This window comes from Anguilla anguilla, chromosome 17, assembly GCF_013347855.1.
Source record: "Anguilla anguilla isolate fAngAng1 chromosome 17, fAngAng1.pri, whole genome shotgun sequence".
NCBI lineage: Eukaryota > Metazoa > Chordata > Actinopteri > Anguilliformes > Anguillidae > Anguilla > Anguilla anguilla.
Window position 1 is genome coordinate 28,130,362 of NC_049217.1, and position 18,013 is coordinate 28,148,374.

Sequence of the window (18,013 nt, forward strand, 5' to 3'; positions counted from 1 at the left end):
ACTGACTTTTGGGAATTTTGGGAGGAGGAAACATTCCAATGAACCTGCTCCTGTTAAGGGAAGACATTCTAGAACTCAGTTGAGGCTTGTAAGGCGTGTCCAGATGGGAAAGCAAAGAGAAGCAGCTGATCGTAAGAGAAGTGGGTGAATTCAAGTCTTTATGGTCTCCCCTGGACTTTAAGCGGTGTGGCTGGCCTGTATTAAGTCCTGTGATTGGCTGGGATGCAGTAAATGTATGATGGGCTACCTAAACTAGCTACCCAGCCTGAATGTAGTCTTCATCCATTCATACAGAAAGGATGTGAGAGCTTGGACAATGACTTAGTTTCTAACTGTAATTGGTGTTTGCCATTGTATTGATCATCTATAGCCTTGTCTGGTCTGTGATGAAAGATCATGCACCACGCTGAGTACTGATGTACAACTCAACCACATGATCTGAGACTAGACGCGGTTATGGAGGTGTATTTTCAGTAAATTCAAGAAGTGGAACACTGATAATGCTGATGACGATGCAAGGGGAATTTTGTTTTAGACATTGGTAGAAATTATCTACTGTTACTGTTCTGCTCTCTGGCCCATTCCAGGTCGAAATAATTTGTGACTGGACAAGCACCTTTGTATTTTTGTTGGTTATGAAATGAAGTCTTTTTGGTAAAAGAAAGGAAAGTCACAGGTCTGCTCGATTAACCCTTTGAAGAGTTTGTAGGGTTTTTGGAATGTTTTTTTCAAAATTCTAAGTCGGTGTTCTAGAACTCCACTGGTTTCAGTTACCAGCAGTGATTGTGACATCATCAGCGTTAGAATGTTCAGTTAAGAACATTTCAACCTTTTACTTGTTTGTGACCTTTGAGCAGCTCATCGCTGCTGACTCCTCAACGCGTTATTTGCTGGTCATTAAAACAAGAAGTGGCCCCTCCAGCAGCTGTGTTGAGCGCTCCTTTGGGGGGGGGGGGGGGGGGGGGGGCACTTGTTGCTGCTTCCGGGCTGGTGCGTAGTAAACGCTTGCTGATTTAGGGAAGTGGGTTTTTACATCGTGAGTGTGAGAGCTATCCTGGCTCTATAGTCCTCCTAGGGCCGTTAGCATGGAGTATAAATCCACGCGTGTTCTTGTGATGCCGTCACACAGGCCAGCTTTTCCCCGCCTTTCTGGAACATTCATCAGACTCTGACCAATCGCATCGCTGTGAAATACCAGCTGCCAATGGCATCGCTGGGGGAAAAAATGAGTGACCAATCACACGGCTGTGAAATGCCGCTGGTCAGTCTCGTTGCTGTGAAATGCCAGTGGCTTCACTGCCGAGACACAGCCAGTAACCAGACAGCAGTGAAATCACTTTCCAGTAGTGGGCAAAGATGCTTGACAGTGTGAAGTGAAGTGGTGACTGTTTCTCGCGAAAATCTCCTGTAATCCTTTGTTTTCTGATGCAGAGCTTTGATTACATTTGGCCTGTTCCCGTAGTAAGTGGGCTAAAAGTGCGTGTCTCTCTCTCTCTCTGTCTCTCTCCCCCCCCCCCCCTCTCCCCCTCTCCCTCTCCCCCCCCTCTCTCTCTCTCTCTCTCTCTCTCTCCCCCCTCTCTCTCTCTCTCTCTCTCTCTCCCTCCCCCCCCCCCCCCCCCTCTCGCAGGCCATGCCCACGCTGATCGAGCTGATGAAGGACCCCAGCGTGGTGGTCCGGGACACCACGGCCTGGACGGTGGGGCGCATCTGCGAGCTGCTGCCCGAGGCCGCCATCAACGAGGTGTACCTGGCGCCGCTGCTGCAGTGCCTGATCGAGGGCCTGGGGGCGGAGCCTCGCGTCGCCTCCAACGTCTGCTGGGTGAGCGACCGCTGCCTCTGCGTTACGCTCTCTGTCTGCACCGGATCTGCCTCTGCATCCAGCGTATTTATACTGCCGCGTGTGTGTGTGCGTGCGTACTGCTGAGTGTGCGTGCGTGTGCGTGTGTGTGTGCTGTGGCACATGTGTATGTGTGCGTGCTGTGTGTGTGTGTGTATATGAGTGTGTGTGCGTGCGCGTAGGTGCGTGTAGGTGTGTGTGTGCGTTGTCTGACGGCTGTGCTGTGCGCTGATATGTGTGGGTGTGTGAGTGAGTGTGTGTGTGTTTTGCTGGTGCGTTGTCTGACGGCTGCGCTGTGCGCTGATATGTGTGGGTGTGAGTGAGTGTGTGCGAGTGCGTGCGTGCGAATAGGTGTGTGTAGGTGTGTGTGTGTGGTGCGTGCGGGCTGGTATGTGTGAGTGTGTGTGTGTGTGTTTTGCTGGTGCGTTGTCTGACGGCTGTGCTGTGTGCTGCAGGCCTTCTCCAGCCTGGCGGAAGCTGCATACGAGGCTGCAGACGCAGCGGAGGACCAGGAGGAGCCCAGCACCTACTGCCTGTCCTCCTCCTTCGAGATCATCGTACAGAAGCTTCTGGAAACCACAGACAGGTATGTCTGAGGTCTTAGTACAGAAGCTTCTGGAAACCACAGACAGGTATGTCTGAGGTCTTAGTATACAGAAGCTTCTGGAAACCACAGACAGGTATGTCTGAGGTCTTAGTACAGAAGCTTCTGGAAACCACAGACAGGTATGTCTGAGGTCTTAGTACAGAAGCTTCTGGAAACCACAGACAGGTATGTCTGAGATCTTAGTACAGAAGCTTCTGGAAACCACAGACAGGTATGTCTGAGGTCTTAGTACAGAAGCTTCTGGAAACCACAGACAGGTATGTCTGAGATCTTAGTATACAGAAGCTTCTGAAACCACAGACGGGTATGTCTGAGATCTTAGTATACAGAAGCTTCTGAAACCACAGACGGGTATGCTTGAGATCATTGTACAGAAGCTTCTGGAATCCACAGATTCAGCAGCGCTGTACAGCTACCTACAATCCATTTAAAATCCATGGTATACAGAGTTACCTGCATTCTCTTGGACAGAGAGTTTCCAGATTATACATAAGATGGCGCTGTTGCAAAGGGGTTGGTTGAACATATTGCATCGCCTGTAAGTGTGGGAAGGCTGTGACTGTACCCTTGCACCTCACTACACATTTACACGAGTGTTATAATGTGCGCCATTGAGTCTGCTGTGGTTTTGTGTGGGGTGTAGGGGAGTGTGCAGTGTGTTTGGTGTGCGATACGAGCGTGCGGTCGAACGTGCGGTTTTTTTTTGAGCGTTTTTGAATCCGCGGTCGTTTCCAGGCCCGACGGTCACCAGAACAACCTGCGGAGTGCGGCGTACGAGGCCTTGATGGAGATCGTGAAGAACAGCGCCAAGGACTGCTACCCGGCCGTGCAGAAGACCACGCTGGTCATCATGGAGCGGTTACAGCAGGTCCTCCAGATGGAGGTAAGCCTTCTATGGTAGCCCGTTCGGCCCTGTTAAATGTCGGGGTCGTGCGGCTGTAAGTCTCTGCACTGCGGTTTCCCCGGGTTAAACATTGCTTTCGTGCAGCAGAAGTTGTATAGATGTAGGTTACATAGTGGAGGCAGAGACCCTCAGGGCACTCTAGGCCCCACGCACTACTGGGTATTGTAGTTCATAGCTAAAATGCCTGGTGAGGCTACATGGGCCGAATGGCTTATTGTCATCATTAGGCGTTACAATTTTCTGTTGAATGGTGCAGTCATACAACACTAGCCCTTTGAAGAGCAGGTCTTTTTGGAACGTTTTGTCAGAATTCTAAGTCAGTGTTCTAGAACTCCACTGCTTTCAGTTACCAGCAGTGATTGTGACATCAGCATCAGAGTGTTCAGTTAAGAACGTTATAGTCACGTATTTGTGGGTCCCACACCTTAAAGGGTTAAAGTCTCCATAATGTACAGTGTGTCATCTCTAGGGCGTTGCAGGTAAGTGTTGCGAGTCGGGTGCTGACGTGTCTCTCTCTCTCTCTCCCTCTCTCCCTCCCCACAGTCTCACATTCAGAGCACCTCGGACCGCATCCAGTTCAACGACCTGCAGTCCCTGCTGTGCGCCACCCTACAGGTGAGGCTTTGTGAGGGGGAACCTGTGGGCTGGGGTCCCGTACGAACCTCCAAAACCGGCCTTCCTCTCAGGCTGGGCTTTTCAACCTTTACTGATCCAGAGACCCCCACCCAGGCTCAAAGGCATCCAGGAGTCCCCCATTATGAGCTAAAATGAGGGTTACATAAAAAATTAAAAATAAATGTATATAATATTTTCCAAAATCTATATAAAGTCATTGCAGATCAGACCTGGCCAGGGACCCCCTGCAGTACCTTCAAGGGCCCCCCAGGGCTCCGGATTCCCAGGCTGTAGAGCAGGGGGTGTCCAATCTCATTTGAAAAGAGCCAGTGTGGGTGCAGATTTTTTGTCTTAGCCCAACACGAATCCACCTGATTCTACTTGTCGATGTCTTGATTGAAGACCAAGATTACTTAGTCGGTTGAATCAGGGGTGTGGCAGTGCTGGGCTACAGCAGAAGACCTGCACCCACACACCGGCCCTGTTCAGATAAGCCTGGACCCCGCGGCTCTGGAGAGAATGTGCTGCGTGGCTGAATCGATTGTTGCGCTGTAGAGCTCGTGGCCTGATTGGCTGCCGTGGGGCGGGGTTGCACCATTGGTTCAGCAGTACGGCTGTCCACTGCTTCCAGGCGCTTGTGTGGTAAGCAGCCCCTGTGTCACAGCCCGCAGTGGCTGCTGGGTAATGGTGTTCAAACAGCTGGCTATTTTTGTGACAGACTTTCAGGGACGATGAGAGGGCTTTGGGACAGGGTTGGGGTTTTGATTACATTTGAAATAATGTCCTGAACGGATTCCCATTTAAATTTGATTGCTGAATCAAAAATCAATTCCTGTCCTACAAAAAATATGTCCATTGTGTTCAGTGCAGATTTTTCAAATTAATACATTGAATGAATTGTAGTGGAATTGACCCCCCCCCCCCCCCCCCCCTCCTCCTCTCCAGCTCTGGTTTGGGAACCCCTGCTAACGCCCCCCCCCCCCCCCTCGTGTTTGTGCAGAACGTGCTGCGGAAGGTGCAGCACCAGGACGCGCTGCAGATTTCGGACGTGGTGATGGCCTCCCTCCTGCGCATGTTCCAGAGCACCGCCGGCTCTGGGGGGGTGCAGGAGGACGCCCTCATGGCCGTCAGCACCCTCGTGGAAGGTGAGTCTAGGGGGGGCGGGGGTAGGGGGGCAAACTCCTGAAAACAGGCCTCTACTGAAATCAGCCTCATGGCTGAATTCAGCCCTGTACACTAGCTTCACTACTGAAATCAGCCCTGTACAGCAGCCACACTACTGAAATCAGCCCTGTACACTAGCTTCACTACTGAATTCAGCCCTGTACACTAGCCTCACTACTGAATTCAGCCCTGTACACTAGCCTCACTACTGAATTCAGCCCTGTACAGCAGCCACACTACTGAATTCAGCCCTGTACAGGTCTTTGGGAGTAGGCTTGAGTCCTGCTGAGATTGGAATTGTCTCCTCACTGGCTTTTGCAGTCTGATGGAATCCATTTCTGTCCCTGCTAAACTGGCTTGGTCCGGTTTGCATGCGGAGGGATCACCTGCACACTGTAATGTTGGTTATTTGCCATCTCTTCAACAGTTTTGGGAAGCGATTTCTTGAAGTATATGGACGCATTCAAACCTTTCCTGGGCATCGGACTGAAGAACTACGCGGAGTATCAGGTGATCCTCTTTCCCGGTTTAATTTCAGTGTGTGCTCGCGTGTGCGGAGAAGCGTCCGAAGCTCAGGACCGCTGCCCGCCTGCTCCGGCTTGTACACCGTCGCTTGCTTAAGTTCGGGATTCCGTACGTAAGATTTAGAGTTTGGGGAGGCGACCGGGCGACCAGCCAGAAGCGCTCGTCCTGGGACCGGCGGCACTCCCCCCTGTCCGGGAATCCCTTCGCCATCCAGGAATACCGTCCGCGTCAGGAATCCCGTCCGCTTCGGGAATCCCGTCCGCGTGGGTAATCCAGTCCGCGTCAGAGCCCACCGCGTCCTTCTCCTCCCAGAGTGCTCTGCCCGTTCAGCTGCAGTGTGCTGGACGTCTCTTAAATTCGGGTTAAATGTAATATGAACACAGAAAATTCCGGCACCCGAAATGGTGGGGGGAAATGCGTGTGCCTGAAATTTGCGCTCGTTGCTAATTGGCTGGTCACGTGTGTACGTTGTTTTCTTGGTGCCGATTGGCATATTATTTTTATTTTAAATGGTAAAAAAAAAATGAAATGAAACCTGACGACCGTTCCTCCTGCCGCTTCGAGATCTGGCGGCTAGGATTTTAGGTTGTCACAGATCATAGCGGGTCTTTTTCACCCAGAGTTTGTGAGGTGGCGGGTGCTGCCCCTGTGAACGCTGGAATTTGCGGGACCCAACACGCGTTTACACTAACTGATACCTCATAGGTACACGCAGTGTGATGTGGTGTAAGGTGTTCTGATGTAACGCGGTGTGATGTAACACGGTGTGATGTGGTGTAACGCATTCTGATGTAACGCGTTCTGATGTAACACGGTGTGATGTAACGCCTGTAACGTCCTTCCCCAGGTGTGTCTGGCGGCTGTGGGGCTGGTGTGTGACCTGTGCCGGGCGCTCATGACCAACATCCTGCCGTATTGCGACGAGATCATGCAGCTGCTGCTGGAGAACCTGGGGGTGAGTGCGGGAGGCGGGGCCTGTGTCACCATGGTGACATGGGTTTTCACAAGCTTCCCTGTGAATAGTGTTCACTGAAGCAAGGGTATAATTTATGGAGGGATAAAGTTCCTAAAGTTAGATAAAGTTGATAAAGGGGTTCCAACCCCCCCAATATTACAAAACTGTCCACTGTCCCCCCCCAATAAAATAGCATGACGATGATAAAAAATGATTTCATATAATAAAGTTGGTGATTTCATGTGACTGGGGCATACTGATCAATGATCTTAAGTATTTTACCTTATAATTCACCAGAAATGATCATTTCACAGCTGTTATTTTAAAAAGAATTTTTCCAGGGGGTGCATGGTCCCGGACGCCCCTAGAGGGTCTCAGTTCTCAGGGTCTATGCATTTCATGCCCCCCCCCCCCTTTGTAGATTCCAATTAAATTTACACTCTTGTTAAGTAATGCATTAAATATTTTGTCATTTTTGTGGTATCTGAGAGACTAGATTTACAAGTCGTGATATTTAGGGGAGTTGGGCCTGGAAGTGGGGGGTCATGAGTGAGAGAGGGGGGACCCGGCTGATTTGCGGCCTGGTGTCTCGGCTTGTGGCCCCCCCCCACTGCTGCCGCTGTGCGTGGGTCCCGCTCGCCTCTGAACGCCTGTCCCGCCGCAGAACGAGAACGTGCACCGGTCCGTGAAGCCCCAGATCCTGTGCGCCTTCGGGGACATCGCCCTGGCCATCGGGGGCGAGTTCAAGAAGTACCTGGAGATCGTGCTGGACACCCTGCAGCAGGCCTCCCAGGCCCAGGTGGACAAGGTGAGCGCCCCGACTCCGCCCCTTTACCGTCACCGACCTGTGAGGCTGCGGGCGGAATGGCTGCGGATCGCCATTGTGTTTTTTTTATTAAAAATGTTTATTAAAAAAAGAAATGAAACCTGACGACCGTTCCTCCTGCCGCTTCGAGATCTGGCGGCTAGGATTTTAGGTTGTCACAGATCATAGCGGGTCTTTTTCACCCAGAGTTTGCGAGGTGGCGGGTGCTGCCCCTGCGAACGCTGGAATTTGCGGGACCCAACACGCGTTTTGCACTGACGGATGTCTTTCGGTGTTGGCCTGTGGGTAATTTGTACAAACCGATTGCTTGGCTCTTTAATCAAAGTGCGACGGAAACAATTTTTGCGAGATAATGTGCCGATTTAGCTGGGCGTTCACACGAGGTGGTGATTTAAAAAGTGTAAGGTGCTGGCGGTGTTCTGACATTGTACACTGGTCCTGTCTAGGTGTCAGCCTCATGCCAGTTTAAAAAAAAAAAAAAAATTTTTTTTTTTTTAAATCGTTAATTTTGAGTGTTTGCACCGGTGAGGTAGAGAGCGCAGCTCTTTTGAGGGCTTGCAGACGGCGGTAGCATTTCTGCAGATTTGGGGGGTCGATGGCGTTATCTCCCCAGGGGGGTCGGGACGCAGACTGAGATTTATTGATTTTGTGGCACTTGTTTATTTTATTATTTTGGGGCACGGGGGCACCAGCTGGAACGTTTGGCTCCCAGAACCTGGCACCTACCTTCAGAGCGAGCGCGCTAGCGTGCTGGCTAACGTTTGTTGGTTATATTGTTAAATCTTGAGGCGGGCCAGCCCGAGGCATCGCTTCTCCCCTCGAGCCTTGGGTGTGGCCTCCAGCTCCACACCTGTGCACCTACTGCAGGGTGCCAAAACCTCTGCCGATGAACTTCATTCGACGTCCCCCCCCCACCCCCCTCGAAAAAAATAAATTAAAAATAACGCCTCAAAAATGTTCAGCATTTCGGTTGAGGGGAGGGGAGGGGGGGAAGGTTAGAAGTGCCCTGCTTTGTGAGTGAGACTCTTTAAACTTATGAATTGGGTGTGTGTCTGTGTTTGTGGTTGTGTGTGTGTGTGTGTGTGTGTTTGTGGTTGTGGCTGTGTGTGTGTGTGTGTGTGTGTGTGTGTGTGTCTGTGTCTGTGCTGAGACAGACGGATTACGACATGGTGGACTACTTGAACGAGCTCCGGGAAGGCTGTTTGGAGGCCTACACCGGCATCATCCAGGGCCTGAAGGGAGACCAGGAGAACGTTCACCGTAAGTGTGCCCCCCTCTCTCTGGCCCCTGTTACCCGACCACGCTGTCCTCCTTCCTGTGCTTTTTTGCTTGTTTTTTTAAACCCTTAGTTTCAGTTAAAAAAACGATTCAAACTGACAACCGTTCCTCCTGCCGCTTCGAGATCTGGCGGCTAGGATTTTAGGTTGTCACAGATCATAGCGGGTCTTTTTCACCCGGAGTTCGTGAGGTGGCGGGTGCTGCCCCTGCGAACGCTGGAATTTGCGGGACCCAACACGCGTTGGCGCTGGTAATCGGGTGTCCCGACTGGTGGTCCCCACGCTAGCTTTAAACGATGCCTTCCGCTTGAGTTTCGCGGAACGGCGTGATGTGGGCGACGTTCTTTGGCGGTTGACTTGCGTCTTCATCGCTCTCTCTCTGTCTCTCTCTCTCTCTCGCTCTCTCTCTCTCTCTCTCTCTCTCGCTCCAGCGGACGTGATGCTGGTGCAGCCTCGGGTGGAGTTCATCCTGTCCTTCATCCACCACATCGCTGAAGACGAAGACCATTCCGACGGCGTGGTGGCCAACTCCGCTGGCCTTATAGGGTAACGTCTCCAAATAACCTCCCCCCCACCCCCCCCACTCCACCCCTCTTTTCTTTACAGCAAAGGTGGACAGTGAGAGCTGTATCAGTTTCTGGTTTTCGTCCCCAACGTCTAGCCTTAATTTAATTAGGCCTAATTTAAACCATCTGCCATTTTAGCTACGCTTATTGATAGGCGCCTGAACGACAGCCATAGATTGCTCTTGCGTTCCTGTATGAGTCGTTTTTCTGTGATCTAACCCGCGAGTGAACCGGCGTTGGCGTACACGCCCGGTTGGCTCGTTCAGCCGGGGGTAGTTGGTGGGAACCGAAACCTGCAAACACTTATCAGAGCCCCCGCAGCGGAACTGCCCCCCCCCCGCCCCTGCTTAACAAGCACAGTGTCAATGACGCCCCTGCAGGCTGCAGTGACTGGTCCCACTGTTACTCAATGCAGGAAGTTTTTTCTGGAAGATTTAAGGGGAGATGTACAGTATTGCGCAGGTGCACCATGTGATCAGTGACAACCACATTTTAGTATGACGCGTCCTTCGGGCCTCTTTAGATTCGCAACCACATGACTTTTGGCTCATGAGAATTTTCTCTTCTGAATAGGTGCATTTGCTAACTTTCTGACTTTGTGATTTGCTCTTTTGCGTTGTGTTACACTTACTGATTTTCTTGTCCGGGCAGGTAGGCTGGTAGGCTTTGCGGTTGTATTTAGACCAGGTCTGCCCAACCCTGGTCCTGGAGGTCTGCCGTCCTGTAGGTTTTCGTATCGACCCTGATTTGGCACACCTGATTCTGCCTATTGGCAGCTGAGATCTCTAGCTGTTGAATGAGTTGTGCTTTGTTAGGGTTGGAGTGAAAGCGTACGGGGATGGTGGATCTCCAGGGGCTGGGTTGGGCCGCCCTGCTTTAGACTGTTCTCATTGGGCTTGTTTGTTAGCCTGAGTTAACTGGAATAATTTTCAGGTTTTGTGCCCTGGACTTGTTAGTAATCAATAGTACTATTTTACAGTATGTTCCCGCGTCTTGTACAACAGCGTCGGTGTTCAGACTCGCTGATGTTTGTGCCTTTTACGGTCCGTGAGCACGTTTTGAGTTCAGAGTACGTGGGCACAAGCGTAGGAGCGTTGCTTCGTAACCTACTTTATTTTGTCAAAAAGGTTTTTATTTTGTAAAAAAAAAAAAAAAAAAAAAAAAGGACCCCGTTTGATTTAAAACCGGGACATAAAACTGAAAAAGCACAGAGGGCAGGTGCGGGCCGTTGGCAGACACATCGCCTGGTGGACCAGTGTCGTCGGTCCTAGATTTATGAGGGTGGTGTGCGAAAACTCATCCCTCCCCCCCCCCCCCCCTCCCCCCCCCCCCCCATCCCTTTCCGGTGCGCAGTGACCTCTGCACGGCCTTCGGGAAGGACGTGATGAAGCTGGTGGAGGTGCGGCCCCTCATCAACGAGCTGCTGACCGAGGGCCGGCGGTCCAAGACCAGCAAGACCAAGACCCTGGCCACCTGGGCCACCAAGGAGCTCCGCAAGCTGAAGAACCAGGCCTGGTGAGGAGTTCTTCTCTTCTTCTCTTCTTTCTTCCAGGGGCCGGGGGCAGGGTTTTGGGGAGGGGAGGGGCGGGGCGGGGGGGGGGAGTTTGGGAGGGGTTGGAGTCATGCATTTGGCCCATAAGGAGAATACATATGGTTCTTCATAAGGAGCTGAAGAACCAGGCCTGGTGAGTTTTTTTTTTTTTCTTCTTCCGGGGGTGGGGGCAGGATTTTGGTGGGGGGGTGGGGGGTGTTGGAGTCATGCATGTGGCCCCATAAGGAGCCACACAAACCAGGCCTGGAGATTTTTTTTGGGTGGGGTGGAGGTGGAGGGGTGGGGGGAGGGTTGGAAGCATGCATGTGGCCCATAAGGAGCTCCTTGTGGTTCTTCATAAGCAGCTGAAGAACCAGACCTGGAGATTTTTTGGGGGTTTGGGGGGCGGGGGGGGTTGGAGTCATGCATGTGGCGGAAATGGCGCACGCTGCGTTCCCCAGATAATGGCGGTATCGACGCCTGGCAGCCGCCACTTTAGCTTTTCCGCTCCATTACCCCATGAGTCCCAGACCGTCAGGCTTTGCGGTACGTTAAGTGTTTGTACTGCAAATGACACGTCGTTAAAAACGTTATTCAGATGGGGCTGGCTGTTGTGTGATCGGCATTAAATGACTGCTTAACTGGGGCGAGCGTGCGAACGCGTCTGCAGACAGAATGACTGACATCACTTTAGTGGGAAGGGCTGGTTTCTAATGGTGATGTATAATCGAATCAACATCAATGAATGATTTCTTATGTTGCTGCTGTGCTGTGTGTTTCTTTTACTCGTTTAGTTTAATTCTGTTGAGTTAACCACAGAATTGCGAACTGACTGCATTTTTTTGTGCAAACCTAAATATCAGTTTGGCTGTTAATATCTTTGAGCGTTAATTCCTGAGCTAGTTCTTTATTTGGTTGCCGTTCTGAGTAGATGTGCATGGGATGAAGGTCAAATGCCTGTGGAGCAGATGGTATTGCGACAAATTGCACAAACCTTACTCCAGGTTATGCCTACAATCGCGATTAGTCTTCCATTATTACATTAGGAGGCTGAGCGCCGAAAGTGCTAGGCATGCTACTGTATTTCTTTGTCATTACATGCTACAGCTAGAAGAAAATGTACTCTCAAATATATTTTAAAGTTGTGTACACAAATTTGCTACCCCTTGACCCTTTGAAGAGTAGGTTTTCTGAAATGTTTTTTTTATTTTTTATTCTAGAAGTCAGTGTTCTAGAACTCTGGTTGCTTTCCGTCACCAGTAGCGATTGTGACATCAGCATTAGAATGTTCAGTTAAGAACATTCTGATCGCCCATTTGTGATCTTATGCCTGAAAGGGTTAAAAACCTGCCTGCAGTAAGCCAATGAATTTGCATGTTGGCCGAGCTAATGAATCCCAAACTGTTTGACATTAAGACAGAAAACTTGGTGTCGTAAAACTCCAATCCTGAGGGCATTGAAATGGGTCCAACAACTGGAACGACACTGAATTTAAACATGATTGCTTGTGTAGGAATCTGTTTTGAGATTGATAAGCTCACACCGCGAATAACAAAGCAGAAGCTTGCTGTGAACATGTATTTAACGCTAGTGTGTGGTGCTCACTCAACGCCGAATTGCGGTCTGGGCCCAGACAGAAATTCATGCAGACGTCATTTGAACATCTTTGGTATTAACGCAGAGAACCTCTCTTTCTCCTGCTTCCCCCTCTCCCTCTCTCTCTCTCCCTCTCTCCCTCCCTCCCCCTCTACAGATTGCAGCCTGTGGAGAGCGAGAGAGAGGGGGGAAAAGTAACCCGCTGAGAATGCTCCACTGGAATTTCTTCTGTCTTTTCGCGAAAACCAGTTAAAGCAGAAGTGAAGAGTGTGTCTGAATGCAAGAGTGAGTGAGTGAGGCTTTATCATACCATCCGAGTACAATTCCAGCTCCGCGCCGGGGCTCTCTGCCACCACCGGACTGAATCGGACACCACCACACGGACGTCACCGTCTGGACAGCTGTAGCCAGCTCGTTCAAGAACTCTTAAACTGGTTATCAGTCAGCCACAGGGGAAAAAAAACTAAACAAAAACAAACAAACACGAAACAAAAAGGATTACCAGAGTAGACAAAAACAAACGAAAAAAAAAAAAAACTGCCAAACTCGGAGTTTCTTTTCACAAAAAAAAAGGACTTATTTTTGCTCTTTGACTGGTCTGTGGAAGACGTTTTTACAAAGCACTTCACGTGCAGGACTTCAAACGGAGATCTGAGAATTTAAAAACAAACAGCATTTTAATTGAGAGAGAACGAGAGAGCGCGAGAGGAGAAAGGAAAAAAAAAAAACAACATACAAACGATTTTGGACAGAAATTGGTTTTTTTTTTTTTTGGGCTGTTGGAGTTGAAGAAATGGCTTAAATGGGGAAAGGAAAGGAAAAAAAAAAAGAAAAGAAAAAAAGACGAGCTGGACGTGGTGGGGCCGGCTGCTTTAAACCTGTGTGAAAGCCGCTGCCCTGTTCTGCATGGGAGACCAGCTAGACTCGGCCAGGCCATGCGAAGCAAGTGTGTTTGTGTGAGTGAGAGAGAGACTCTCACTCTCTTCACTTCCCTATAATAGAATAAAATAAAAAATAAAAAAAACTCAATGCAAATACAGTTGACACATTGTGTGAGGGGGTTGGGGTGTCAAGTTAATGGCAGCACTTGAGATTGCTTTTTTTCCTTTTTTTTTTTCTTTTTTTTTCTTTAAGAAAATTGCTAACATGTTCAGACCTTTATTTAGGAAAAAAAAAAAGGTTAAGTGGGGGGAGGGGGTTCTTGTCCTCAGTGTAGGCGTCTTACAAAAAAAACAAAAACAAAAAAAAAAAATCTTTCCCGCCTCTTGATTCCAAAACTGTGAACACAAACGCAAACGTTCGAATTTTACTTAATGTGCTTGGTTCTCAAGGCGAAGGAACATGTTTGCAGCTGTTGTCTACGGCATTCATTAATTTTGACAGGTAACACTTAGGAAATTTCCCCATTTTTAATATTCCAGTTTAAGTAGTGTGCCAAAGACTGAGATAAACTGGGCCCTATTTTCGGAGAGATGCGATGTGAGACCATAAATAATAAGCAAGTTAAAAATACACTTAAAAAAAAAAAAAAGCAAACTATTCTTGTTAAAAAAAATTATAAAAATGTAAAGTAGTTTGGGCCTCCTATGCTTTCATTACGAATCTTTCCATTTGTGTTTGTCTCTTTGCTGCACTTAGCTGGAAATAATACTCACAGCGCTTGTTTAAAATAAATGGAAGCATTTGTAAAAGGTTCTATTTTTCCACTGCAGATGAAAAAAATAAATAAATAAAAAAAGATATCAAACATTCCCCTGGCACTTTTCAGTACTTTTGCTCTTTTTGGGGGTGGGGGCGGGGGGGGGGGGGAGGGGTCATAAGGAATTCATATAGTAAGGGTGTGGCAGGTGGGCACGGGGGGGGGGTTGGTCCCAGTTGTTCTGTCAGTGTGGCCGGCACCTTCGACTGGTAATTGGGCTGTATTGTAGTGGCACAAACGGCCTTTTTCGCCCCCTCTCCCCCCGCCCCCCGTCCCGCCGTATCCGGAATCGGACGTCGAATCTCGTGTCCTTAACGGCTCGTCTGCCGCGAGAGTCGGACGCCGCCCCGTCGTTTAAACTCGATCGCTGGGAGGGGGGGGGACGGCCGCCGACTTTACCCTCAATTTAAGGAAAAACGATTTTTTTCTTTTTCTTTTTTTTTTTTTTTTTTTTTTTTAAATTGCCGGCAACTGCGATGTTTACATTGTTTATAGCCTATAGCCATATTATGCAAATGAAGTAAGGGGAGTGAGGCGTTTGGCTTACTGGCCTTGAGGCGCTGGGTGGGGCGGGGCGGGGCTGTAGGGCGTGGCCCGTTGTGGGACTGTAGGGGGGGGGGGGGGTGTCCAGTTTCGGTGTCCCCTCAGCCCTGAGCTCCGACGTTGCTCTGCACCTCTCGACGAAGCCGTTTCCGGATCTTTCCGTGCTGGCTTTGCCCGGGCGTCGTCGTTCTTTGCGATCGCCACCGTCTCCTCGCGTTCCCTTTTGTGTACGGAAGGCCTTTGCGGACACACGAGAAACTACGCTCAGTTCTCTCCTTCGTTTAAAAGTGTCAGTTCGCATTCGACAGACACAAGAAAAAAGCATATGAACGGGAGGGCAAAGTTATACACAAATTTTTTTTTCTTATCTTTTTTTAAAAAGGTCTGTTTTAAGATCTTTCGGCAAAAAGCTGGCATTGGTTTCACACAAAAAAAAACAAAAAACAAAAAAAATGTAAAATAAAAGCTGACTGGCTTGCGGTTTTTTTTTTTTTTTACCAGCAGCTAACTTACCGATATTTTCACATTGAGGGTGTGGGTACGTTCTTTACCAGTTACCAGTCCCAACGTGTCGAGTTTCCTTGCCCACTCTTTCTCTACCCCTGACCCTTGACCCCTTGACCCCTTGACCCCTGACCCCTCCCCCCTGGTCCTGGCCTACCTGCCATGTCCAATCAGGATGTTGAACATGTGCCTTTCTGAGCTGAGCAGGTCTTCATTGCGGGGCTGAGGCCCTGTGTTTGAGCTGTAGAGGAGGTGCTGGTGATGTAATAGTCTGTCATGGATCACAATTCTTTCCAGCTGCCTAGTCTGGTTCTTTGATCAAGGTTACATGGTTTTTTTTTTTTTTTTTTGGTTTTTTTTTTTTTTTCTTTTTTTTGGATTTGATTTTTTTTTTTTTTTCTTTTTCTTTTAAATGACTTCTTGCCTTTTGTGATTATTTTGTACACCCTGAGGGAAATGGGGGGGGTAGAAAAAATCTTTGTGTAGATGGGGAACTGTGACCATTCCTCAGTGCTACCTGTTTCTGTAATGTGTGTGCTTTTCGGCTTTAGAGAACAGGAGAATAAAGGACACTGAGTTACCGTTCGCTTTCCTCCTCATTGCGTCCATTTTGTCTTTCTTTCTCAAGGGCCATCCGTACACTTAACTTAAATCTCACTAGTGTTCTTTTTTGAGATTGTAACAGCATTTATAAACGAGTAACATCCCTGTTTACGTTTGAGGCTCTTAAGAAGGGGGGGGGGGGGGTGTCGGGCTGCGTTTCCCAAACCTCTCCTTGGCGACCTCCAGCCGGATCCAGGCACATCCGATGTGTTTCCGTCTCGGGCCGCACCTGACTCGGCTAATCCAGACCCGTGATAACGAGCATCAGGTGCGCCGGAGACGGGGACGCGTGGAACACCTGGATCCAGGCCGAGGGGTACCTTAGGGCAGGTTTGGGAGCCGCTGGCGCAGGGCAACGTTTTACGGGACGTAGGACCTGGTTCTGTAAAACTACACCGTTACAGCGGGTGTGGCATAAATTCACGATGCCCCAGGTACACTTGGTTCTGTGACTCGAGGTAACAGCAGGGAGATGACGGTCCGTGTTACTACACCAGTTACCTTGGAAATTCTGAGTGACACATCACCCCCAGTCTGAGTAAATGTACATATGCAGTTTACATTCAGGTAGAGGGGGACTTGCACCCATCTTGTTTATACAGTTTTTTTTTATTTTTTATTGTAAGCCAGGGGAGTCCAATCTTATCTGAAAAGGCTTGGTATGGTTTTTGTTTTAGCCCAGTACTAAACAATAGACGTCTAATTATGTAGGGTTTGCTTGAAGACCATTGTTAGGTGGTTGAATGTGTGTTTTACAAAAACAAAAAACCTGCACCCACACTGGGCCTTTCTGGATCAGATGCCCCCCCCCCCCCCCCAGCTGTATGCGGCCCCCTTGCTGCAATATCCTCCACTTTCGTGGGTTTGCAGAGCAGCGGGCAGGTTCTCGCACTGCATTCTGGGACGTCAGTGTGGAGGACTGTTTCGTGCAGACAGATCTCAAGCACCTTGTCAGCCGGTGGGAGAAACTCTACCCACCGAACCCAACCCGCTGGGGGATGGCTTCATGGCCAATTAGCCACACGCTTCTCAAGTCCGACCCTTCAAACTAGGTGATGTGAATTCACTATCATAGCTGTACGCGATTAAATTCTTAATGGCAAGAGAACCAGCTAACATTGCAGCTCTCCAGGACCAAGTTTGGTGGACCCCAGCAGACCCTGCTGCTCTCCAGGACCAAGTTTGGTGGACCCCAGCAAACCTTGCGGCTCTCCGGGACCAGGGTTTGGGATACCATCAGACCTTGCGTCTCTCCAGGACTGGACAATGGTATTCCCTGACCATTTAGCAGCTGGCCGAATTAACATTCTGAAAAATGGTGGGAATACAAAAATTGGCTAAATGAAAAGCATGCAGGAGAACATGAATATGTAACTATAAAAGAGGGCCAACTGCTTTTTAGGGTGATGGGGCAACTCTGATCCTGGAATCCTACGAGTCCTATGATTTAGAATGACGCTAGAGGAAAAGGTATTCGGAGATGTAATGGTATTCCAGCAAACAGGCGTGAAGGCTCATAAGAGGGCAGTTCAGCATCCTTGGTACTGAGGCAGAGGTACTGTAGCGTGGATCTCGTTCAGTACGGCTTTGTGCAGAAGCAGCACATACAAAATGTGATCCCTTACAATAATTTAAAGACTGTAATCACGCATTGGAATGTAAGGAATCCCCTGTGATTAAAAATGATTGATTGATGATTGCTCCCAATGATTCATTGCCTTGTATATCGCTCTAGAATAAGCATAATTAAAACAAAAATAATATCGTATCTATACAGAAATTTGAACCGTCACTTAAATTCGTGGTGTGGGGGTGCCCACACCGAGCGGAGATGCCCACCCCAAAAAAAAAAAAAAAAACAGTCGCGTGGATTGGAAAAGCTACCCGTTATATTTACGTAATTACTACCCACAAACTGTGAACTAAAACTACCATTTATATGAACTGAAAGTTGTTTACTATTTCTGTATCGGATCTGTGAGAATATGTCAGCCAACGCAAACAATAATGCCAAGTGATAGCTAATGTGGAATGGACCATTTCACTGCAGGGAACAAGTGTGCCCTTGGCCCTGGGTACACTAATTAGGCTACACTTAGCCAGCCGCCTTAACATCAGTGAAATTAGAAATCTCACACTGACATTTCAAAAAACAATGTACAAAGAGCTATAATGCAAGTAGCCTATCACATTAAAATGACATTTCCAAGTTATTCGTATACATTTTCGGTTTTAAATGCTTATAAATGATTTTATTATTA

At 49.0% G+C, this 18,013-nt stretch overlaps 1 protein-coding gene and 3 non-coding genes across 4 annotated transcripts in view; all 4 read left to right on the forward strand.

Annotated features, from left to right (window-relative positions):
* The window catches only part of kpnb1 (karyopherin (importin) beta 1), a 31,211-nt gene extending 17,057 nt beyond the window's left edge, over window positions 1–14,154 (forward strand). The window contains exons 11-22 of the mRNA XM_035398300.1: window positions 1,628–1,819; window positions 2,293–2,423; window positions 3,180–3,327; window positions 3,892–3,963; window positions 4,964–5,108; window positions 5,555–5,637; window positions 6,500–6,607; window positions 7,272–7,415; window positions 8,588–8,693; window positions 9,142–9,256; window positions 10,630–10,791; window positions 12,561–14,154. Coding sequence (XP_035254191.1) covers window positions 1,628–1,819; window positions 2,293–2,423; window positions 3,180–3,327; window positions 3,892–3,963; window positions 4,964–5,108; window positions 5,555–5,637; window positions 6,500–6,607; window positions 7,272–7,415; window positions 8,588–8,693; window positions 9,142–9,256; window positions 10,630–10,791; window position 12,561 — 1,407 coding nt within the window. The 3' untranslated portion in view covers window positions 12,562–14,154. The remainder of the gene's footprint in view (window positions 1–1,627; window positions 1,820–2,292; window positions 2,424–3,179; window positions 3,328–3,891; window positions 3,964–4,963; window positions 5,109–5,554; window positions 5,638–6,499; window positions 6,608–7,271; window positions 7,416–8,587; window positions 8,694–9,141; window positions 9,257–10,629; window positions 10,792–12,560) is intronic.
* Window positions 6,189–6,332, forward strand: LOC118217428. The gene has a single exon (XR_004763185.1). It is a non-coding gene; the product is annotated as a small nucleolar RNA SNORA79 (small nucleolar RNA).
* Window positions 7,536–7,679, forward strand: LOC118217427. Its single transcript, XR_004763184.1, has one exon. It is a non-coding gene; the product is annotated as a small nucleolar RNA SNORA79 (small nucleolar RNA).
* On the forward strand, window positions 8,808–8,951 carry LOC118217426. Its single transcript, XR_004763183.1, has one exon. It is a non-coding gene; the product is annotated as a small nucleolar RNA SNORA79 (small nucleolar RNA).
* Window positions 14,155–18,013: the final 3,859 nt, after the last annotated feature.